Source organism: Haliotis asinina, chromosome 4 (genome assembly GCF_037392515.1).
Source record: "Haliotis asinina isolate JCU_RB_2024 chromosome 4, JCU_Hal_asi_v2, whole genome shotgun sequence".
Taxonomy (NCBI): domain Eukaryota; kingdom Metazoa; phylum Mollusca; class Gastropoda; order Lepetellida; family Haliotidae; genus Haliotis; species Haliotis asinina.
This window is the reverse complement of record NC_090283.1, coordinates 23,819,110-23,839,940: the sequence shown is the minus strand read 5'-3', so window position 1 is coordinate 23,839,940 and position 20,831 is coordinate 23,819,110. Positions and strand designations below refer to the sequence as shown.

At 44.1% G+C, this 20,831-nt stretch overlaps 1 protein-coding gene across 1 annotated transcript; it reads right to left on the bottom strand.

Annotated features, from left to right (window-relative positions):
• Positions 1–1,058: 1,058 nt before the first annotated feature.
• LOC137281398 (leucine-rich repeat and immunoglobulin-like domain-containing nogo receptor-interacting protein 2) lies at positions 1,059–20,298 on the bottom strand. Its single transcript, XM_067812599.1, has 2 exons — positions 20,184–20,298; positions 1,059–4,220 (listed from the first exon to the last, which is right to left on the bottom strand). The coding sequence occupies exon 2, from the start codon at positions 4,203–4,205 to the stop codon at positions 2,604–2,606; it is 1,602 nt and encodes a 533-aa protein (XP_067668700.1). The 5' UTR covers positions 4,206–4,220; positions 20,184–20,298; the 3' UTR covers positions 1,059–2,603.
• Positions 20,299–20,831: the final 533 nt, after the last annotated feature.

Sequence of the window (20,831 nt, the reverse complement as noted above, 5' to 3'; positions counted from 1 at the left end):
TGAGGACCAATTCTAACCCTGATCTTCACGGGTCACCTCTTAAAACAAACACGTGTTACTGAGGGCCAATTCTAACCCTGATCTTCACGGGTCACCTCTTAAAACAAACATGTGTTACTGAGGACCAATTCTAACCCTGATCTTCACGGGTCACCTCTTAAAACAAACACGTGTTACTGAGGACCAATTCTAACCCTGATCTTCACGGATTTGGGAACAGACGTGAGAATTAGGCTAGCTATTCTCGAAACGTTCGTAGCCCTACGAACTTCTTAAGCCCATTTTTAACACATTAGCTACGATCAATGTTAAGAATTCTTAGGGCTACGAACATTTCGAGAATAAGGGCCCTGGTGAACGAACAGTAATACCAGGTACATCACGACGTGTCAGCTTTGTATGGGAGGAAATCCAGGAGTAATGCAGTCCCAGACGTCAAATGTGGTAACATCACATGCACCTGCTGATGCTGACAAACCTGTAAAACATAATAGAGACCACTCGGGATTCGAACCCAAGTTCTGGCGTTGCCACTTTCTGCACAACGATGTGAATTCGTTTAGTCTACTTCCAGGCTTACTAGTGGTTGAATCGACGTCGATTACGTCAATGTCTCACATGGATACAATGTCAGACGCCCATTTCCGGTGTCCTTCACCTTGTTATTGCGGGAAAATGGCCAAAAGCGGCATAAAAACGCACTCATCAATTAGTTTCCTTCCGATATTGGACCTTCTCCGTGGTGTAGAGGTTAGAGGTCGAGGGTTCGATCCCCTGCCGCGTCATACCAAAAAGGACATTAAAACATGGTACTTGTCGGACCCTGTCTGGCGCTCGACATTAATGGATGAAAGATGGACTGGTCGGCTCGGAGTCAGTCTAATGTGTCCGAGTAGAATATTCATGCTTAAGTACGGCATGGTATCTCAGTGAACTAGCACTTTAAGACAAGCTTATGTCTGGGCTAGTACAAAACATACACACGCATACACGTCGTCATACGAGCGAAATACTTTGAACTATGATGTTAAGATCCATTTCAACAACATACATGTAGATCTCATTACAATGTTTAATTTCAAAAGAACATTACATACACACATTAAGTTCACGCAACAGATTGTTTTCAAGCACGTAGCATACAAGACATTTAGTAAGAGCAGATCTGTGAAGTCTCACTTGGGCAAACATCGGGATGAAATGTACATGGTTTATATGAAATGAACAACAATATAACTGACATGAAGCGCAGTGTCCATTGTGGAGGCAACAACGGACGATGTAATTCGTGACTCTCACTCGTGCAATACACAATGAAACACGAATGATGAAAACAATTACGAGGATGCACAGCAAATTCCCGTGAGAAGATCAAGTATGTTTATTCTGCAACCTTTGCTGTTTGTTGTTGGGTTGTACAAAGAAAATACACATCCACCGTCTTTTTAATGTTGGCGACTTCGGAGTACCGTAATTCCAAGCAAAAGAGCACTTGTGGTAATTTTACGATCTGTTACGCATTTTGTGTAAACTGTTGTTATTTATACGGGGTAAGTATTTTAATTATTAGGTTGGGGATATTCGCCTTTGAGGGTCAATGGAACGCGAGATATGTGGGGCCTAGATGAAGAATTAAAATATTTTATCTATTCTAATTTTAAATGGCATGTTAAATATATATGGAAAAGGAATACATTAACGCTCATACCAGAAGCAGTAAGTGTGCGTGTCTGAGTGCGTGTGCGTGTGCGCCTGCGCGCATGCGTCGTGCGCTTCTCACTCAGTAAATCAACAAATCTTGCACAATGAGTACATGATTGGCCCTGCCATGTCGATTGTGGAAAATATCGCAAATTATCATACATGGAAATACACAAAGTACAAAAAATGCATGATATATACAATAAGGGTTATTGTTTGGCTACGTCAGTCACCGAGATATACGTCACTGTTTCTAAGGATAGGGTTTGAGCAACTCAAAGGTAAAACAATCTCAAAGGCAATATATTGTCACAATAGAATCCTAATGGAAGTTCACAAACACGATCACAGGATCATGTCACTACTAAGGAAAGCAACTCTTCAGAATGAATTCTGGCACCTCAGAGGACTGGGGCACATAGTGCAGGACATCGAGAGGTCAACTCACATTTACGACAGTATCTAGGAAATGTTATGTATGTAGCCTCCCACTACATAAGCCATATGCATCAGGGCGTCAGGGCGTCAAGGTGTCAAGTGAGTGAGTGTGTTGGATGCTATGCCGCGTTTAGCGACATTCCAGCAACATCACGGCGGGGGACACCAGAAATGGGCTTCACACATTGCACCCATGCTGGGAATCGAACCTGGGTCTTCGGCGTTAAGAAGGGTTATATAAACTTTAAACTTCCTTTATTCATCCACTTCCGCTTTTTGTGTTGCGCTATTTGTTTCCATGAGTATATTTTGAGGGGATGCTAATGACCATTTGACGCCTGTCAGTCTAAGTGTTCACTGTACACTCCTGTTTACCTATTGCACATTTTTCACAATGATTATATGATATAAAAAAGTCACTTTTAAGGTAAATGCAGTTAGAATTCCATGTGGCCTTGGCTGACCTATTGACCTTGAACTTCTATTTCAGGGTCATCTTTATATGAACTTATGACCTCCATTGCAGTGCCTTCTTCGTGGAGTTCCCCGTTCTGCCTGCTCTCTGAAAGAGAACCATTGTTTTTATACTGGCGATACCGATACTGTCTTCTGATTACCATGCAAATCTTTTTTCGGAACTTGATAAAAAGAGCACAGCACGTAAGTAACAGGCTTGTGATGACTGCAGCCACTGCAGCGACCTTGACTCGACTCAGAACGTCATGGGTATAAGGTTTAGCAATGTCACAGTTGAAGGTTGAATTGGAAAGCGAGAATATATTTTTCCCTCTGTATGAATCCGGCGCTGTGCAGGAAAGATTAGCCGCATATGATTTTGTGATGGGATTATTGGCGTTCTTCAGAGTTGTAAACATCCACACAATATTACAGTCACAGAGCAGTTGGTTATTTCTCATATCAACAGTCGCATTTTTATCCCATGGAACCATATTTCGATAAAATGTGTGAATGGAATTGGAACTTAAATCAAGAACCGTCAGAGCGCCCCCGGTGGGAAAAGCCCTCTGTCCAATCGCCGTAAGAGCTTTATTGTTTCGTATGATCACTTCCGTTAAATTCGACATAAATTCAAATGTTCCATTTTCAATGGTTGTTAAGTACCTTGAGGATGTGACAGTAAGTTTCTGAAGACTTCTCAACCCAGAAAAAGAGCCCCTCCTAAAAATTTTGAATTTATTTTTACTGATGTCTAGTATTTCAAGACTTGTGAGACTTTGAAAGGCCGGAGTTGGGACTTCGTTCAAATCTGTTCCTTTAATAGAGAGTTCCACTAAAGAAGTCCCAGAACCTGCCTTCAGCACGGCAAACGCTGATGGTTCTAAGCTTGCCAGATGGTTTCCATTCAAGCTCAAAAACTTTAGATTCCGAAGACCTGCAAATGCGAATCTGGGAATGGTTTTCAACCTATTGTCATCCAACACAAGTCGGGTAACGGATGTCAGTTTTGAGAGAGCGGTTGTAGGATACACTTGAAGAAGGTTTCGTGTTAAATTCAAAACTTTCAAAGACTCCAAGCCATCGAAAGCGTCGTCTTCGATTAATGAAATATTATTTTTCATCAAATCTAACTGCTGCAGGTTTTTCAAGTCTCTGAAAGCCCCGTTGGGCAAGGTCTTCAGGACATTGTAACCAAGGTCTAAAGTCTTGAGCGCCCGGAGGCCTCGAAAGGTCTCGTTGGTCAATTTTGCCAGATAATTCCGACGAAGAATCAGATTGTCCAGATTCTCTATGCCACTGAAAGCCCCATCACTGATCCGGCTGATGTTGTTAGATGCAACATCAACTCTTTCGAGTGCTGGGTAGGATTTAAGTTCAACGCCTATCTGCTTTATCCGGTTGCCAGAAACAAGCAACCTCTCGATCGTATCGGCAAGAGGGAGTGTGGAAGGAAGTGACGTCAGGTTGCTATGACGACAGTCTATAATGGTGGCGGAGCAGGTACAGCCGTGTGGACAATCGCCTTCGCCTGACGACACACTATGCGCTGTGAACAGAACGATGACGAGCGTTATCCCCCAGATGTGACGACAAGGGGACGATACCATCGTCACTGGATGAATCTAGAAAAAAAAAGAATGAATTATTTTTAAAAGAGTAAAATTAGCAACGTGTTACAAAAACATGCTATTTCTTTTTGTTTTGTTGATTCCTTCACGCCGCAAAAGTATTGCTGTATGGAGGCGGTCTATAAATGCATGTAATCGAGTCCGAACCACATAATCCAGTGACCAACAGCATGAGCATCAGTCCACACAAATGGGATACAATGACATGTGTCAACCAAGTCAGCGAGCCTGACCACCCGATCCCGTTAGTCGTCTCTTACGACAAGCATGGGTTAATGAAGATCAATTCCAACAACAGGGCACTACGATCGCTTTAATTTAGCGCTAAGGCTGCTTTGTTGCACAGCGGCACGTAGTTTCTTCTGTACGCACAACATGTCTCACGTACACGTACACGCACACACACACACGTACACGCACACGTACACACACATATGTGTATATCACCTTTTATCAACCGACACAAAAGTGAACACAACCAACATTTGCGAATATGCAACATTGGTTCACGATTATAGCTACGCTTTGAAACTGGTGTTGTTTATCTCTCCACAAACTATATTCAGAATATATCATATGTACCTTTAAATAGTGACACAGCCGATTATCCCTATCATAAGTTGAATGGTACATTTTACTCTTTCATGACAGCACTGTGCCCGAAGGTCGTTAAGCGCGTGACGTTTATGTGTTGAAAGTAAACCTTTTTACGACACACATTTGAATAACTGTCATCACAGCCCCATTAAAAATACATAATAACAACAGCACCACCTGACTCCCACGGGTAACCGGGCCATTCTGTCCCATTCATGAGCCCCGATTGAGGAGAGACTCGTTATGGATGCTAATTTAAATGTTCTCTCCAAACCTTGGACGAGAGAGGGAGAGAGCAAGGCAGTCATGAGCCCAAAATCGGGATTTCAGTTTCGAATTCAGGTCGCGTTTTGACGATTATATATCATCACAGATGTCGAGCCTCGTGTCACTATTCACTCTGACATTGCTGCTCCTCGCGCAGACGTGGACTCAGTAACACAGTTTCTAATATGACAGCTGCCACGTATAACACGAAAAGGGGTAACACTAGTACTGAACCTTGGCTACGCCCCACGCAGGAGACAGTGCACACGTATTGAAATAAAGCTCTTTTGGCCCGCTACATGTTACTGTCAGTGAAGGTGACATGTCCATGGTAGGTTTATTGGTTTAGAATCGGAGACGTAATCCAGTACTTACCCAGGGAAAGTGTTTATACTCAACGTCAGAAAAAACGCAACGCAATGTTTATGTGTGTATGAAATGGATTTTAAATGAGTGATAATACATTTATAGTTGGAATCAGTGGGGTTATTTTGGTTTCGTGCGGATATCAGCAATATTCCAGGAACATCGCCCAAGTGGCATTGTACCCCTGCTGGGTTCCGAACCTGTGTACACTAAGTGCTAAGCGAGCGTTTTAAACGCTCGACTAACCCATGACAAACACACCCCCAAACATGCCCCCCCCTCCCCTCCCTCTTTTTCTTTCCACGTCCCCCGTCCACCTCCCTCCCCACCTCTCCCCATTTCTTCCCCCTCACCCCTCCAATTAACTAGTTGCTGTAGCTGTTGTTAACCCCAGCACTGAACAGTATTTCAGCTATTTTCCCGCAGCCTGTTAATACAAAAAGACAATCCATTGATCAACAGCATGAGCACCGATCTACGCAATTGTCAGCAAGCCTGTTAGGTTCCACTACACTATATCAATATCACATGCTGCCCGAGCGAGGACCGTATGGAAACAACTCAAACGGACAGAGGCCTCTGACAGCTGTGATTGGATGACATAGTGTAAGATATGTATGTGTTTTAAAAGCACATTCACCCTGTTATTAAAACTGACCACAATTTTAAGTATTTAGTGCTGTCATTTTTATCACCATGGGTTATGCTTATGTGTGTACATATATTTTGAAGTAGGTGACATTCGGTGCGGAGCTGGGGGTTGATGTGTTCCGCTTCCTGTGCTTGGCAAATGTGCCGGACAAGTTGGCCACAACTTGTGTTTTATTGTAGCTGAGACTGTGCCCATGTGTACATGGAATGGCTGTTGACAGCCTGGATATTTTTTTTAAAAAATATAAGGTTACTATAGAAGTCTATGGGAAAACATTTGGTGTTGTGTAACCTGTTATATTAGCCAAAAGGAGCCATTTCAAACATATATACTCAACCAACAAAGTTAAGGACTATTATAATGTTCAATATTCAAGTAAGATATTACCCGTGAAAGTCCGAGGGTAGACTAGGCCTTCAGCAACCCATGTAAGCTTGTCGTAAGAGGTGACTGACGGGATCGGGTGATCAGATTCGCTGACTTGGTTGACACATGTCATCGGTTCCCAATTGCGCAGATCGATGCTCATGCTGTTGATCACTGGATTGTCTGGTCCAGACTGGATTATTTACAGACTGCCGCATTATAGCTGGAATAACTAAACTCACTCACTCACTCAAGCACGATATGGATCATGTTATGAAGTATTTTCATTTTTAACATTGAAAATGTGGGTGTTCCTTTACTTTTCTTTGTTGAGCATACATTTTACTTTCAAAAGTCTCCTTCAACAAAAAAAATTCAGATCCGTAATGGTTCAATGTCCCAATTCCGCAAATGCTTTCTAATGGGTTTTTACAAAGTCGTAAAGCTTATGTGTGTACCTTCTCGCTTGACAGCACTAAACAACAATTGTCCCACCACTTTACCTGTCAACGTTCTTTGTGACTCTGTTATGTTTGTTGGGTAATGCTGTAACTCGCGACTATCAGAGCAGGTGACAGGCTATTTTATATTCAAACACGTCTGATTGTATTACCTATGTAGAAGAAAGCCCCGTAGATATGCGTGCAGATACTGCATTGTCTATATCATTGAATGTAGGTCATTGTCTGACCTACTTGAACACGGTTGAAATACATAAATATCGCTTCGCTTGATACTCGGCTCTCCTAAAAGTGGGCCATTTTGTTTGTGATTTAATATCCACTCAAAAATACTCCAGAGGCCTAAATAGTATGTGCGAGACAACCCAGTGACTGACGTTATGAACATCGATTTATGTCACTGACATACGTTGTCCACTTGATCATGTTAGTCGCCTGTTATGGCACGCAAGGTATACTGAAGATCAGTTCTAACCCGTGGCTTCAAGTCACAAATCACAAATATTTTCGCAAAACTGTAGCAAATATCACGTAGGTATTGTTTCAATCCGATGTTAGCAATTTTCTAGCAATTGCAATACATCGACATAAGACACACAAAGAGGGTGAGTGAGTGAGTGAGTTTAGTTTTACGTCGCACTTAGCAATATTCCAGCTATATGGCGACGGTCTGTAAATAATCGCGTCTGAACCAGACAATCCAGTGATCAACAACATGAGCATCGATCTGCGCAATGGGGAACCGATGACATGTGTCAACCAAGTCAGCTAGTCTGACACAAAGAGGAACAATTTACGAGATGGTACATTAATATAGCGACGAATTCGAGACTTCAGAGAAAATCGTAGGATAAAGAAAATTCAGCGAAACACTGATCAGGCACAGCCACCGATAGAGTGAGTAAAGTTTTATGCCGTGTAATGTAATATTCCAACTATAGGGATCGGGTGGCCAGGCTCGCTAACTTGGTCAGTACATGTCATGGTGTTCCATTTACGAGGAACGATGTTCATGATGTTGATCACTGGATTGTCTTGTCCATCCTCGATTGTTTACAGACCATACAGATGGAATATTGCTGACTGAGGTGTGAAACACTCAACCAACCACTTCACACAAAGTAGAGAATCAAACCTCGACCTTCCGCATGACGAGGGAACGTTTTAACCTCTATGCTACCATGTTACCCCTCACGAACAATAAATCATACACCGGCACTGTTGTGACCACACAATCCACAGACAAAACCATCATCAGGAAACCATGCGCTCCATAAGTACCTTCACCTAAGACACCTTTGAATACTCACTGTGCGTGGCCCAGTGGCCCCCGAAAAGAATTAACTCATTTTCCCGAATGTTTTCAGTGTAAAAAGCGCAAATAACGAGTACAAATACGACCACTGTCCTTATTACACGATAGTACTTGCATAGAGACGAGGTTATTACTACCATTCAACGCAAGCCACTCGAGCTCCTCGCAGTGTTTGACATTCTACTTACATGCACTGTTAGGATAATAGGTTAACCTCTTAGCGGGTGAACCTCGATCACGGCACAATGTGACGGCCATGCGTTGTGTTCGGCGTTCCGTGTAATGCGACACTTATACAACTCGCGGAATCCAGGTGAAAGTAACAGGCCGTAATGTCTGTCTATCTATCTATCTCTATCTATATACATATACTTAACACCTATACGGTAGCCGACGTGAGCCCCATACGCAAGGTAGAAGATGGCGATGGTGCGACGTTCTGTTTTAACGTCAACGGCATATTTGGTACTGATTAAAAGGACGGTGGTATCATTATGCAATAAGCTTAACAGGATATATATTTCGGTATATCAACCTCAGTAACAGAAAAAAACGTCGAGTCCAAAAATGTCAAAGGAATTACACTTTAGTGTTTAAAGTTACAATTTTGAGTGAGTGACTGAATATGGGTTTACACCATTTACGCCATATTTCAGCTGTTGGGGGCACCGGAAATGGGCTTCGCAGTTTGTACCCATGTGGGGAATGGAACCAGGGTCTTCGGCGTGACGAGCGAACGCTTTAACCAATAGGCTATCCCACCGCCCCTACAGTTTTGAAGTCTGTTGGAAGTGGTTTATATTGAAATAGATGTTTAATTTTCGGCATGTTGAAAATGCGAAAACTGTCCATAATGGATGGGGGTTATTTTGCATCTCTATATAGAGCAGTGCCCCGTTTCACAAAACTCTCGTAAGCCTAAGATCTCGTAAGTTTTCTCGTAGCCATTGTACCAGCTATACTGTAACACAGGAGCTACGGATGCTACGAGAAAACTTACGAGATCTTAGGCTTACGAGAGTTTTGTGAAACGGGCCCCAGGTTGTGCTGATCTTTTCGTATACATTCACGACAGGAAGTTCTTCTTGACTTCTTCTTTCAATTTGCTCCACGTGAGGAGAATAACGTCGCTTCACGTGACGTGAGTGACGTTTTCTCACTTGACGTGAGTGATGTTGCTTCAGGTGACGTGAGAGACATTTCGTCACGTGACGCGAATAATGTTGCTTCGCTTGACGTGAGTGATGTTGCTTCAAGAGACATGAGTGACGTTTCGCCACGTGACGTGAATAATGTTGCTTTACATAACGTGAGTGATGTTGCCGCACGTGACGGGAGTAACGTTTCTCCACGTGACATGAGTGATGTTGCTTCAAGAGACGTGAATGATGCTGCTTCACGTGACTTGAGTGACATTTCTTCAAGTGACCTGCGTGACGTTGCCTTCGTGGTGAGAGTCAGTGAAGTTGCTTTACGGTGCACCATGTCTCCAAGGCATTTTCAAGAGAAAGGATGCATTTCTTCGATGTGCATTAAGTATGGACGGTCCGGGTTTGAGTCTAAGCATGACAGAAAATGTCTGAAACCGATTCCTGGTTTCCTACGCCGTGCCGATACTACAGTAGTGCCATGTGCGGCGGCAAACTCGACTCATTCATTTAAAACAGTGGTACACTGTGACATTTTCGACTCTAACAGAAAAGGTTTCAAGTGAAGTTTAATTGCATATGTCTCAAGATAACTAAATCTAAGCGCTTATGACTTTGGGTGTTAATGTAACAGGGGCATTGTAAAGAAATAATATCTTGGGTGTTTCTCCGTAACAGAATATGGGAATGGAAAAGATACCACCAACGGGTCGAAGTGGTGAACCGAGAACTGTTTAATTCTTAACCCCCGGGACTCCTGTTTGAGGTTAGCGTACTATAATGAGGTTAGTCAGCGTAGCGAGAAGACTCTGGGAATCCTGGAGCGTCTGACAATCAAATGGAGTGCAGCTCAAGTGGTAAGAATATAGTATCTCATCGGGGCTGACCCACTTCCAATCTGTGGCCTTGCTCCTTGTCATTCAAGATAATCCAAGCTATCCTGCCGGATAATTTCGTGATGTGAAGGCACTCTCTCCATGTGTCTTCGATCGAAACCATGGGAGAGGTGAGGTTTCCCGGGGAAGAAAGAGGATACAGAGTTATAATTTGTCCTGGGGGTGGGGTGGACGGGTAGGTCGGGTGAAATGAGGGTCATATGGATCTGAGAGTGTGGATGCAGGTAAAGAGACTAGTGAACAAAGGGGAAGGAATTCCCACGCACTAGGGGTGGGGAGTTCGTAGACGGGTGACGACTGGGTCGAAACTGAAGAGGATCCTGTTTAGTGATCCGTGACGAAAGTCGGCGGGAGGTGGTGGGTTATGTTATGTGCTGTACTGATATAAGAGATCTCAGAAGATGACGGATCCTTTTGAGAATATATTGTAACGTACGTACAGATTTAACATAGCAAGTTTTGATTCTCAAGTCAGCGACATTAATGACACTGAGTATTGTTTAACGTCGCATAATCCAACTTTGAGACTTTATGCAACAAGCTGAGTTTTTCCGATCGAATTTGACTCGCGTCCATGTGGTTCAAACGTGCTACAGCTTCATGTATGATACTGACATACGTTCGCATGATCACAGGTTCCTGATCACAGCAACCTGCGTCTAATGCAAAATACGCGAACTCAAATTCGACTCAATTCAGTACAACAGTATTCCACGTCACTAGCCTAATCTCGAAGTCTTCACTACAAAGGTGTTCATTTCTCTTGTGTGTGTGCGTCGTGACTACTCTACATGTCCGTTGTCACTACCGTCTGTCGGCGTCGTCACTGCCCTCTATGTACGTCGTCACTACCGTCTGTCGGCGTCGTCACTGCCCTCTATGTACGTCGTCACTACCGTCTGTCGGCGTCGTCACTGCCCTCTATGCACGTCGTCACTACCGTCTGTCGGCGTCATCACTGCCCTCTATGTACGCCGTCACTACCGTCTCTTGGCGTCGTCACTGCCCTCTATGTACGCCGTCACTACCGTCTGTCGGCGTCGTCACTGCCCTCTACGTACGTCGTCACTACCGTCTGTTGGCGTCGTCACTGCCCTCTATGTACGTCGTCACTACCGTCTGTCGGCGTCGTCACTGCCCTCTATGTACGTCGTCACTACCGTCTGTCGGCGTCGTCACTGCCCTCTATGTACGTCGTCACTACCGTCTGTCGGCGTCGTCACTGCCCTCTATGTACGCCGTCACTACCGTCTGTCGGCGTCGTCACTGCCCTCTATGTACGCCGTCACTACCGTCTCTTCGCGTCGTCACTGCCCTCTATGTACGCCGTCACTACCGTCTCTTGGCGTCGTCACTGCCCTCTATGTACGTCGTCACTACCGTCTGTCGGCGTCGTCACTGCCCTCTATGTACGCCGTCACTACCGTCTGTCGGCGTCGTCACTGCCCTCTATGTACGCCGTCACTACCGTCTCTTCGCGTCGTCACTGCCCTCTATGTACGCCGTCACTACCGTCTGTCGGCGTCGTCACTGCCCTCTATGTACGCCGTCACTACCGTCTGTCGGCGTCGTCACTGCCCTCTATGTACGCCGTCACTACCGTCTGTCGGCGTCGTCACTGCCCTCTATGTACGCCGTCACTACCGTCTGTCGGCGTCGTCACTGCCCTCTATGTACGCCGTCACTACCGTCTGTCGGCGTCGTCACTGCCCTCTACGTACGTCGTCACTACCGTCTGTCGGCGTCGTCACTGCCCTCTGTGTACGTCGTCACTACCGTCTGTCGGCGTCGTCACTGCCCTCTATGTACGCCGTCACTACCGTCTGTCGGCGTCGTCACTGCCCTCTGTGTACGTCGTCACTACCGTCTGTCGGCGTCGTCACTGCCCTCTATGTACGCCGTCACTACCGTCTGTCGGCGTCGTCACTGCCCTCTATGTACGCCGTCACTACCGTCTGTCGGCGTCGTCACTGCCCTCTACGTACGTCGTCACTACCGTCTGTTGGCGTCGTCACTGCCCTCTATATACGCCGTCACTCCTCTACGTCCACGTTGTCACCACTCGCTTTGCTTGCGTGATCATTACTTTGCGCTTGCTTCGTGACTTCTCTACATACAAACTGTCACTATTGTCACTACTCTTTATCTGAGCCGTCAGTGACCTTTGTCTGTGCCGTCACTACCCAATAACTAAGCTGTCACTACTCTAGACCTGCGCCGTCTCTATCCAATAGCTACGCGATCACTGTCTTATGTCTGCGTGATGACATCTTATCCTACGCGATCACTATCTTATATCTACGCTGTTACTACCCTATATCTACGCCGTCACTATCCAACAGCTACGCGATCACTACCCTACGTCTACGCCGTCACTACCCTGTATCCTCGTCGTCACTGTCCACTACTCCATCTCAGCGTTCTATGTCTCCGCCTTCACAACGCTGGTAGAGCATTGTCTCGCCTCTTCATGTCATCACAATGTACACTGTGTATACATCCTTATCGTATACGCTGTTTCTTCACAATACCTTACATACAGCTAATCTGATATAAGGTCGTTATCTTGAACAGATAAATCGTTATCGAATCATGTTACTACTCGAACACTCTTGACTCAATCCAGGTTAGAACTGATCTTCAATAACCCAAGCTTGTCGTAGGAAGCGACTAACGGGGTCGGATAGTCAAGCTCTCTGATCACTGGGTTGTCTGGTCCAGACCGCTGCCATATAGCTGAAATATTGTTGAGTGTGGCGTAAAACTAAATTCACTCGATCACTCAAGGGACAGCCAACGTTCTTAACAACGATTACACATCGTATACAAGATACCGCATTAAGGGCGTATAAGAATAGGTTGGTGCGCATAGCATACTATTAGAATGGTATGGCGTGGCACAGCTTAGTATTCTGACAAAGTATCAAACTGTTTCTTACGTCACACCTTTATGAAACTGGAAAAAAATCTACATCAGTAAAAGTATTGAAAAATGAAAGATATGAGATGGTGGAAAAAGCATTAGAACGCAAACCAGTGGTTAAGCGCATGTACCTGCAATACTTGACAAGTTACATGGTGGGTGCTTTCTTTCCTTTGTCAGATTTTTATTATATTTTATTATTTTGTCTGTTGTTGTTGTTGTTGTTGTTGTTGTTGTTGTTGTTGTTGTTGTTGTTGTTGTTGTTGTTGTTTTCTTTGTCACTCTTTGCCCTTGACATTCAATGTGGCAACGGATCCTAACCAATAGTAACTTAGGCGTGGATAGGGACCGGTCTTGTGTTGGTCATTTTATATGCCAAATATGGCAATCACCAGTAAGGGTAATAATTTGATTTACACCGGTTTCAGAAATATTCTAACAATATTACGGCAAGGGACACAAGAAATGAGCTTCACTCGTTGTACCCATGTGGGGAATCAAGGACGGGTGTGGCGTGACGAGCGAAGGCTCTAACCACTAGATTACCCCCACCGCCCACATAAATGAGGACAAAACAAATATTATACTATATGTCAAGGACGCAAGACAGTGCGGAGCACATGTAGATAGTCTTATTAAGATGCTGTGATCAGGGGAGATCAAAATACATCCACTTATTGCATAAATATTTTAGGCCTCAAGCTTCATGAGGGAACCAACGCGTGTGTCGTCATGGAAACGATGGGTAGACAAGGCCGAACTGGTTAAATTATACATTGTGTGTATCATGAGTTTGCTTTCTTGGGTTTGCTAATTAGACACTTGTACGACAGCGGTTTAACCAGACAATCCAGTGTTCAACAGCACCAGCATCGATCTGGAGGTGGTGGTAATGGTGGAGGTTTGCTTGGTTGGTATTGCTTTTTGGAGGGGGTTGGGTAGGGATGGGACACATCTTTGATTGTATGCATCTTATCTGCATCCCAAATCTCGTTATAGTGCCACAATGTGTATCACATCCACTCTTTGCGTGAACCTTCTGTATGATATATAATCACTACATTGTGCTGAATGTCAAGAAACTAAAACTCAGTTACCCAGGTAGCCAGTCTGGTACATCGAAGCTGTAAGAGCGTGAAAAACGTAACGACCCGCAAATAGTTAAGCCGCGTAATATTCACGGCTTATAAGGGCTATAATGTAGCCTTATTAGTGAGAATACATGATCTAGTTACGAGTAAGAGGCTCAGTTCGGGCTAATGACTTAAAGGGTTGGCCCGAATCATGATTACATATCACATTGTCATTGGCTTGACTGCAGCTGAAGCGAGTGTTAACGTAAGTCTAGCCGTAAGCGTTACGTTATCATGCTGTGGACGTTGAATGGTGGGTGACGGTTCGCTGAAGATGGTTGACAATAAAGTCACAATTGGGGATTAGTTGCGAGGATAATATTACGGGTGAGTTTAGAAAGGCTTGAGACACCCTGTGACATGAGTATAGTTGTAAAGATGCTATTACCTTTAACGCCGACACTAATAGGCGGAGATAACGTGATGCTGAAAGTCACGTGACTGTTCAGAAGATGAAAAACCGGACTACTACATCGGGATAAAACAAAACATTGTATGAACTGTCTTTAGAGGCAATACCGTTTATATGTGTATATTTCAGCACCAATAACATTATTCTGAAACATCTTTGTCTCCGTGGAGAACCGAGTCTTGTGTTTACGGTGTGAAGCGAGTTTTATACAGCATATCAATTTACTGTAAATGGAGATACGTGATAAGATTTTTCTCGCATATTTCATGGCCGGAAACCGTTTGTCATACCACTCGATTAGATGGGGTAGGGGTTATTTAGACGGGTGGGTCCAACTCATGACAAACAGACACCTTGAAATTGATATATGAGACAGGGGAAGGTCTATTCAGCGATGAGTCCCTGTGTTGAGAATGTATGTGTGTTAACTGCAGACGCGAGGTGACGTGGTTGTGGTGGATGAGCCGCTGGTGGGTGGTCTCAAGTTAGAGATGAGTGGTTCAGGGTTGGCAGGTGAAGGGAGATCATAAGCTCGGGTGGACTGCTGGTGGTGAGTGGTGCCCATAGAGAGATGAGTGGGTTGGCGGGTTGTTGTCCCAAACGACGGGTGGGTGTACTCTAGCGATGGGTGTCGGCCCGGTAATAACGGTCTGTTTAAAAGGGTGGGTGATTTTGGGTAGTCGGCGATGGAGATAAAGCGGCTGACAGGTCTCTAGCGAAGGCTTGTTATTGGATGCCTCTTGCGAGAGGTGGGTGGATGAACAGTGTGGGGTCTCCAGGCCGGTGGGTGGGCTAGGGTTGATAGACAGATAGTGAGATGTCTCCAGGTGGATCGATAGTGAGAGATCTTTAACAAGGGTGGGTGGACCATTAGAGTGGGTTTCCTGGCGAGGGTAGGTGGACCAGTAGTGTGAGGTCTTTACCGAGGGTGGGTGGACCGGTAGTGAGAGGTCTTTGTCCCGGGTGGTAGTGTGGGTTCTCTGGTGAGGGTGAGTGGACCGGTAGTGTGGGTTTGGTTTTTAATTTATGTATTGTTTTAAATATGTATCCATACGCAAATCACTGATTACAGCAATCATTCCGAACTGAAAATGAGATTTAGACGGTTACGTGATTGAACCGAATTACGCTTGACTATATGGAGTGGCATTATAGTGATGACGTAATTTCGAATGTATAAGTTGAATCTGACACGGTCTATGCCATTATTCCGGCAATATTGATGCCAGGAACACTATACATGGGGATAACTGACTTCCTGCCTTCGACATGTTTTAAAGATGATCATCGCGCGATACCCTGCGTCTGGAAGATCTACAATAACACGTGACCAAACTTCGATTTCTGTATGTGACACAGAATTATATTATAAATGCCCGTGTCGACATATCTACAGAAATAAAAAAAATGTCTGTGGTTTCTGTGATGATGATGACGACGGTGACGACGGTGACGACGGTGACGACGACGACGACGACGACGACGATGATGATGATGATGATGATGATGATGATGACTATTATTATCTCCAAGGCGTTACTACTTTAGTCATAACAGCGAGCACTGTTGATATACCAAGAATGTTTCCGGTGTGGCCAGGGTAATTGCGGTGTCTTGGACATGGACTGTATAAAGGAACAAGGACTAGAGGATTCTGGCAAGGCAAGGGGACGCAACTCCAGAAGTCATGATGTAAACCAAATGTTGATCACCATCATCACTATATTGCAAACAAATTTCCATGTGAGCATTCATGTTCGCAGTTACTATAGATAAATAAATAGATACATCAGATAACGGAAATACCGATTCTGTCAGATTTTGTCTTACATTCGTACACATTCAAACTGCGTGGATGATACCTTAACTAGAATATATGCTAGTGTTCTCACAATTCATCACCATCCGTCAACGTTTCAAGCCCTAAATATCGATCCAACGCTTTTCTTATCCAGCACCCCGTAATGACAATTGTGACGCTACAAGTTTCAATGGTACGCGCCACGAACACCTGGATACACATTTACCACTATCACACTTGTAAATCGATATTTCAGAGAGGAAATGCACACTTGAGTGGTCTCCTTTTCAAGGGTATTGTTCTACTGCATAATGCTGCATTAACGCTGATCAATGCGCTCCGATACAGTGCTGGTTAAAAAAAGTGACATAACAAGTGTTGAACGAGACTGGTCGATGTTTCTGCTGCACACAATTCAGTGTACATTCAGTGTACAGGAATATCGAAGATGGGGGGGGGGGGGGGGCAGTTTAACACATGGTCTTGACCTAGTTCAAAGCTTAGACTAACACGGGATTCATTTCCAGTTTATATCAGCCGGTTACTTAAAACATAAAATTGTGTCATTGGTGTAGCTGATATTTTTACGATGATATCCATTAAGGTTTTTTCAGAGAGCATGTTCAATTTGTACAGATTCGACTGCATTTAAGGGAAAGTTTGTTCTCTCGATGTCCTGGGAACTATTAATTCGAGTTATCCACTGATCGCGTCAGTCCGATTATTGGCATCGAGGGTTAAATCTGCACAGGGATTGGCAGAACAATGCGTTATTAATACCGAGACGTTACCTACCCGAATGAGTGAGTTTTGTTTTACTACGCTTTTAACAATATATATACTCTAGCAATAAACAATATATATACTCTAGCAATATCACGGCCGGGGACACCAGAAATGGTCTTCACACATTGTACCCACGCTGGGAATAGAACCCGGGCCTTCGGTGTGACGAGAGAACGCTTTAACCACTGGGCTACCCCACCTCCCCCTATACTTCAACATATGGGTCTATTTACCATAGCAATCGAAACACTGCGATGGTCGTAAGTCTGTGTTAAAGTATGAAAGTTAAGATCGCCTCAGCGCTACGGTCGCTTCGTAAACGATCGTCTTAAAGCAAACGTACCTCTGCGTGAATGACCACAAGTGATCCTAAAGCTACGACTACTCTAATTCCTCTGAAAGAAATGTAAAAATTGTAAGAATGTTTGAAAAAAGGGTAATTAAATACACGGCGACTTTCTATGACGCCTGTTATATACGCAGATATCGTTTTAGACTTTCACTGGCATATCCATTCATCTGACGCTTGCTTGGTGTCAAGGATTAAGTGATGCCATATTCCAGTTTACTCGGGTCCTGTCGGATTCAATCGGTTCAGCTCGAGTTATTCCGCTGACTACCGAATGAGCTTCAGTGTGAATACAATCGACTCTCTCTGATGAATCATTTTGCGATGACGTAAAAGGGCGTGTATTTAAACTTGCGGAGCATATAAACACTTTACATACTTTTTAAATGTATTTGAATTAGTTTTGAGCTCCGTTAATCCGGATATCAACTGGTTATACGTGTGTGACATCAAAGGGTCACACTGAGCATAGATTTGCTGTTTCCGCATCCTATAAATTTTTGATGACGTATAATGATGAACAAAATCTGTTAAATGTGGGTTGTCGTCCGACCCCGCACACAGCAATGTTCCAGCTATGCGGCGTCTGTCTGTTAATAAACGAGTATGGACCAGACAATCCAGTGATGTTTTAGCACTATTCCAGCGATATCAAGGCGAGGGACAACAGAAATGGACTCCCCACATAATATTGTACTCATGTGGGAATCGAACCCCGGGCTTCAACGTGTCAAGCGGACGCACCAACCATTAGGCTACCCTACCGCTCCTATCATGTTCTGAATAGGTACCATGAAGTACAGTGCGTAGTTTGATGGGTGAAAAGAGCAGTGTCTGTCAGCAGGAGAGTCAGTTCAGTATCTTAACAAACGTGGCCGTAGACATAAGGATAATATATTACCTTTGACAATAAAACTCGCGCAGATCCGGTAACTAGGACTGCGCCATATAACCGGTTTACCGATATTTGCATGTGCAGACATGAAAAAGATACGTATTACGATACATTGACCGAAAACCGGGATTTTGACATGCATTCGGAAAATTTCGTAGCATTTGAAAATCTTCGGATATTTCCGTTTTCATAACGAAAGTCAGAGCGCTAACTTACATTTCGTTGGTGTAACTGACATTTGTACATTTCTGTCATATCTTCGTGTTGAGCTTGAATCAAACACCATCCCGTACTTCATGCTTCGGGATCAGATTGATCGTGTAAATCCGACTGAGAATTAAATCCCGGTTGCATTAACTTAAGTGACAAAAATGTTCATTGGCAGATTCGGCAGCTTAAAGGAGGTGCCTATGAAGATCGTGTTTAGGACTGGTCTTTGTGAACCAGTGCTTGACGTAACAGGATCATAACGGGATCATAACAGGATCATATTTGGATCGGGTTCAGGATGGGGGTCATTCACATTGTTCATGTTTTTCCAAAAAAAATCACACACACACCCAATCCCTTTATGAAAGTTCCCTTTCATTTATATTGCAGTGATTAGCACGCGTCGAGGACCGAAGGTGAAACTGACAAAAGTACATTTCAGTTTCATCAAATGTCAACTGCACATGTGCCTGATTACAGTGAAATCCGCACAGCAGTAGGAAGGTGTATTGACGTGTCAGAGCACATGCAATATTGCTCATATCGATCAGTGCCAGCACAGGTGTTCGGTTACATAGTCAACTGTGTATAAGCATTTGTCGCATGGCGTGTATGTAAGTTAGCTTTCGTAATGCTTTTATAGGGCTGAGCTTTCAAAGGGACGTTTTTAATGTTCATTATGAATTCACAATATGCACAAGTCGCTTTTCAAACGCAATAACACCCTTCGTCCAATATAAAACTGGTCCGCATAGTTGCACCCTGAAAAGCAAATTGGTTACGCTTCGTTCATAAGTCGAGGAACCTGGTCTAAGCATATTCAGAATGTGACAGGGCTCGAGACGAGCAAAGGTTCACGTGCATGTGACACAGTTTAAAATTGATCTGCGGCAGATGCACGTGATGTTCGTGCATCCTGTATGAGGACGTAATTGCGACGCATCAGTAACTAATGACAGCGTGGTGACCTGTGTGTCGGTGGTTACGCAATGAGGGGATTGTTTACAAACACCGCACGAGGTCCCCGCGCCACCGAAACTTTCACCTTAAAACGAGGCAAGACGGGAACCAAGTGATAACATGCAAGTGATATATAAAATGTCACCTGTTTCATAACTGCGATGTTGCAAAACGGGTTGTGAATGAAATGGACATGTTTACAACGTGGACCCGGACCGGTTCAACTTGACCAATCCCCTACAATGCCCCCTTCACCTGTTCGACACTGCGCTACAACACGCCAGGCTGTGATCACTTGCAGCTTGACACATGTCAATCAAACACTGCCCTTGAAGTCGAAGTGATTGCAATAGACATCGGATTTATCTGCACTGAAATGCTTATCGTATAGACGAACGCTTGCCGCGGAAATCATCTTACCTGTGTTTGCTGCACACCTGTTAATGAGCTGAGCGCCCTCTGGTGACAAGAATGTGGGTTACCTGTCTGCTCGTTACCCGGGAGTGAGACCTCACCGATCTTACGTGGAGCTTGTGTCGTTGACTGGATCGTTTTCTGTGACTGGCTTTCGTCGCTTGCTGACTGTATCGGGTTCTCTCGAGCAAAGGGATATTAAATAGGCAATGCAGCTTCCAGAGCGACGGGTTTATGTTAATAAATGCTACTATGTTAAGAATTACTATTGGGACATTACCGATTCGTTGATGATGTTGTGATGTTTATAGTGATTGAGGGATTTGAAACAACACCTTTTGCAGGAGATAGAATTGAGTATGATGTTACACAACACGCACTTTTGACGTTATCAGTTATTATAATTATAATGATCACATTAAACTGCAATATTTTTTTATGATCGCAATAACAATTTGTTGTTCAACGCTGCACTGGACGTCTGTTCTTGTGTATTGTTTTACGCCGCACTAACTAATGTTACGATTAAATTACACAGTTCTTTATAAAATCGAACCCGGACCAGACAATCCAGTGAGCGAATGAGTTTAGTTTTACGCCGCTTTTAACATTATTCCAGCGATATCACGGCGGGGGACACCAGAAATAGGCTTC